The 4217-nt window shown below is 34.2% G+C and overlaps 1 protein-coding gene across 1 annotated transcript; it reads right to left on the bottom strand.

The window, feature by feature from the left end:
- Positions 1 to 398: 398 nt before the first annotated feature.
- LOC112905674 lies at positions 399 to 3256 on the bottom strand. The gene is made up of 3 exons (XM_025978525.1): positions 2701 to 3256; positions 588 to 703; positions 399 to 531 (listed from the first exon to the last, which is right to left on the bottom strand). The coding sequence occupies exons 1-3, from the start codon at positions 3187 to 3189 to the stop codon at positions 399 to 401; spliced, it is 738 nt and encodes a 245-aa protein (XP_025834310.1). The 5' UTR covers positions 3190 to 3256.
- Between the last annotated feature and the right edge of the window lie 961 nt (positions 3257 to 4217).

The raw sequence follows: 4217 nt of genomic DNA, 5'->3' as shown, positions 1-4217 counted from the left end.
CGTCCATGTATCGCACCCGTACAGCCCCGCGCTCCAAACATTCACCTTTAACAATATTTTTCGAATTTCTAAATTGACTGTTCGCGGGCATAGAAATGACTTTTTTTTATTAAACGCGATTCTACTCTGCACTATCCTCTGCTTTATATCCCTACTAGTCCTTCCGTTCTGATTTATTTGACTTCCTAAATACCTAAAATCGGCCACTTCTTCTAATTTTTCGTCTCCTATCTTTATATTCACTCTTTCCCTTCTTCTTCATCCCTTATATACCAGTATTTTTGTTTTACTTTTATTTATTTTCATACAATACTGTCAATGCCATTTTCATTTTATTTAAAACTGAAGCTGGATGCTAACACGACTCTGGCATATTTAGGTAAGGATATTCTCTATACTTACAGGGCTATCCAAAATAGAATTAAGAATACAGATATATATATAGAATGAGTGTGCGATGCTTCTGCCTCTATTACGGTCCCCCCTTCTATAATAGTACTAGTAGTATTTACTTCTTTGTATAAAACTGGTCTGTAACAAAAAAGTAGCTCAAATTATTATAACTATAACGAATTGTAAATTCTTACTGAAAATGGAACACGGCAACACCCCCTATAGTAACAAGTAGAATAAAAAAGTGAATTATCTGTACTTTACGGATAAATTTATGACGAGTGGCTTTATCTTGAAAGGGAGTTTCATCCTAAAATATACAAATTATTAATTATAGCTTGTCACAAGGTCTTTAAAAAGTCAAATATGTTTGAATATCGCGAATTTCATAACAAATATATTAGTACCTAGTAAGGGAGAATAAGTAAAAATAAATTTAAGGAAACCAAACAATCCCATAACATATTTGCAATCTAACCCTACGTACGATTACTGTTTTGTTGTTACATGAAGCAGCTACGGGACATCGTGTAGCATGTATATAAAACGTATAGGTACCTATGTCGATAAACATTCTGCATCATTATAATTTTGTTGTCGTTAGTTTAAAATCAAAAATGGAACTTCTAGGGGCCTAAATATTTAGTTTCATTCGATACGGTGGGAATTACCATTTTTATAACTATATTATCTCCATGAAAGCAGTGACCAGTTTGTTTGTCGTCATTGGGAATAATCCTTCAGCAACCAAATTCGGATATGTATGGATGTAGCTGTTGCCCAAACAGCGGAGTTCATACAATCGAGTGATTTTAATAATGATTTGACAACGACAAATAGTTTTGTGGTATAATTATACATACGGTGACATAGACGTGAAGTAGTTTAAAAATATTTACCGTACAGTTATATGAGGTCTGTTCAAAAATAATTTCCGCGGGTTACGTATATTCGATTTTCGATTTCTTTGTCGTTATGTTGGTACTCATGTCTGTCACTTATATCGACAAGTTCGGCCATGTTGAATGTTCAGTTAATTTTTTTCTTGGATTTCTGCCTACTCCAAAAAATGGATCAAAGAGTCTGTATCAAATTTTGTGTGAAAAACAAAATTAATTGCGCGGACGCATTCCGAATGTTGACTGTGGCTTATAGCGGATCTTGGACCGAAGCAACGTTTATCGGTGGTATGAAATGTTTTTAGAATGCTGAGAAGATATGAACGACGAAGAGCATGCCTGACGCCCGAGCACGTCAACAACAAACGAAAACACTGATGAAGTAAAGAAAATAGTATTGGTCAATCGTCGAATTACCGTTAGAGAAGTTGCTTAGGATCTAAACATATCGATTGGCTCCTGCCATTCGATTTTCACCAATGGTTTGGGGATGAGAAAGGTGGCCGCAAAATTCGTACCAAAATTGCTCAATTTCGACCAAAAACAGCATCGGATTGCTAAGGAGCTGTTGGACTCTCTCCGTGGCGACTCAAATTTGCTCCAGAAGGTCATAAGTGGGTTTATGGTTATGACGTCGAAACTAAAGCTCAATCATCCCATTGGAAGCTGCCGCACGAGCCAAGACCAAAAGAAAACCGCGTCAAGTAATATCACCTTCACCAATTTGGGCAAAGCTATCCAAGAGAAACGCCCGGATTTGTTGAAAAACAAAAATTGGCTTTTGCACCATGATAATGTCCTTGCCCACACATCGTTGCTTGTGCGCGAATTTTTGGCCAAAAACAGCACACTAATAATTCCGTAGGCACGGTGTTCCGCACCCTGTAACTTTTCTTGTTCCCGAAACTGAAGAGGGCCATTAAAGGACGACGCTACGCTATGATTGAGGAGATAATGATGGCATCGATGAGGGAACTGAACAAGATCACAAAAAATGATTTTTTGAAGTACTTCCAGGATTGGAAAACTTTGGCATAAATGTATAATATCTAGTGGGGTTAATTTGACTGAGCCAAAATAGATATTCATGAATAAATAATTTCTGAAAAAACAAAAAATTCGCGATATTTCTTGAACAGACCTCATAAGTACACCACTAAATCTAGGAAAACGCTAGGGCAGGAAAAATTTGAAATGCTTACAATCGCTTACGGCAATCAGTCCTATAATTTTTTTACCGATGTACCTATTTCTTGATCGTTTAGGTTTATAGGAGCATTTTAAAAATCGGATTTACTCGCGAACTAAATTAAAATATATTGAAGAGTTATCTCCAATCTCCCTTAAAATGATGGAACCGGTACAAAGTGTTGGAATGTCCTTCGTATCACAGTAAATAAAAAGTTACCATATTCAATATTGGATTGCAGTACACATTCAGTTGCTGTTGAAATGTTAAATCTTTTGGAGTGGCAATGTATCTATTAAGTAATTGCTTTTCCTCATTCACAGTTTCATTTTCTATGGTAACTGATTGACTGTTTAAATGGGGTGATTCCGTAGGCAATTTGTTATCCTTGATTACTGATTGTAATGCCAAGAAATTATTTAAATTTGGTTGTTCTTTTATTTGAAGTTCTTCAATTGTCTCATAATCTGGTGTGACTGTCGGAAAATCAACTGCTTTGTGGTGACTTTGACTCATGTCTCTATGTACTTCATTGTGATGACTTATTTGAGACTTTTCCCTTAAATCTTGTGATTCTTTCTCAAAACTAATAGGTATATTGTCAAGGTTGTTAAGATCGCAACTATGATTTTCTGATTTCAAATTATCTCTTGTTTCCTCGGTTTCCTGTTCATCTTCATATTCAGAACAACATTGTCTCTCATCCATATTGTCTTTAGTTTAACTATAAATATATGTGACATTTGTTAAATTTGTTCATTGTGTGTATAAAATAACAAATAGGAGTGCAAAGGCTACATTGATGTTTTAACATAGCATATTTGACTATTTCATAGAGAATTTAATAAATACAAGGTGTTTGAAATAAGTAGAGAGCTTTGAAGGGTATTAACCAGATGCAATAGCGAATTGCATGGTGAATAAAATACAATACTGTTGTACTATTCTGTACTGACCTAAGACACTAACACACTGCCAACGACTTCGACTAATTACATGCATATAAAGTTGCATCGCTAAAAGAACAACGAATTACCCTAGACTAAGTGTAACATAAACAGCGTTAATAATACTTAATCTAATATAACAAATAACAAACAATGCATGAGAACAAAACAAACAGGTCCTGTATTTTCAAACACGTCGAAACTTTTGGACAACCAAACATTTCCTTCTAAATAAGTGTCGTTATTTGCCGAGTCACCGACGGTTTAAAATTAAAATCAGATTTTAATTTTTGCTTTTTCTGATGTCTATTTTGGATATTGAGCTTTTCAAATCTTCCGCGGTTAAAGATGTTTGCAGATTGTTGTACTGCCTTAACAAAGCAATGTGTACATGAAATTTTTTATTATTAAGTGAATAAGTCATTTATTTTTAGCCTATTTCAAAAAGGAAGGAGAGGTTTCCAATCAGCGTTGTTGTGATACCGCAATTTAATGTTGACTTAGAAATTGTAATTGTTTATTTTAAAGTGAATTATAATGGGAAATTAAAAAAAACATTATTTTTTTAATTAAAATCTAAAAGCTTTACAAAATGAAATGGCGGAAGAGAGAAGAGGTCTAATTAGGCGACATGACCTTATGTCAAATATATTAATTTTACTTAATTTTTCTTTTACGTAATTTATGGACAGACTTGAGGGTTGAATTTTTCTCAGTATAAGTTAACAGTATGAACAACTAAGTATTCATTGTAATTATGCCTGAATGAATTTAGTATAATACCCAAAC

Source organism: Agrilus planipennis, unplaced genomic scaffold (genome assembly GCF_000699045.2).
Source record: "Agrilus planipennis isolate EAB-ADULT unplaced genomic scaffold, Apla_2.0 scaffold648, whole genome shotgun sequence".
Taxonomy (NCBI): Eukaryota; Metazoa; Arthropoda; class Insecta; order Coleoptera; family Buprestidae; genus Agrilus; species Agrilus planipennis.
This window is presented reverse-complemented; position numbering and strand designations above follow the sequence as displayed.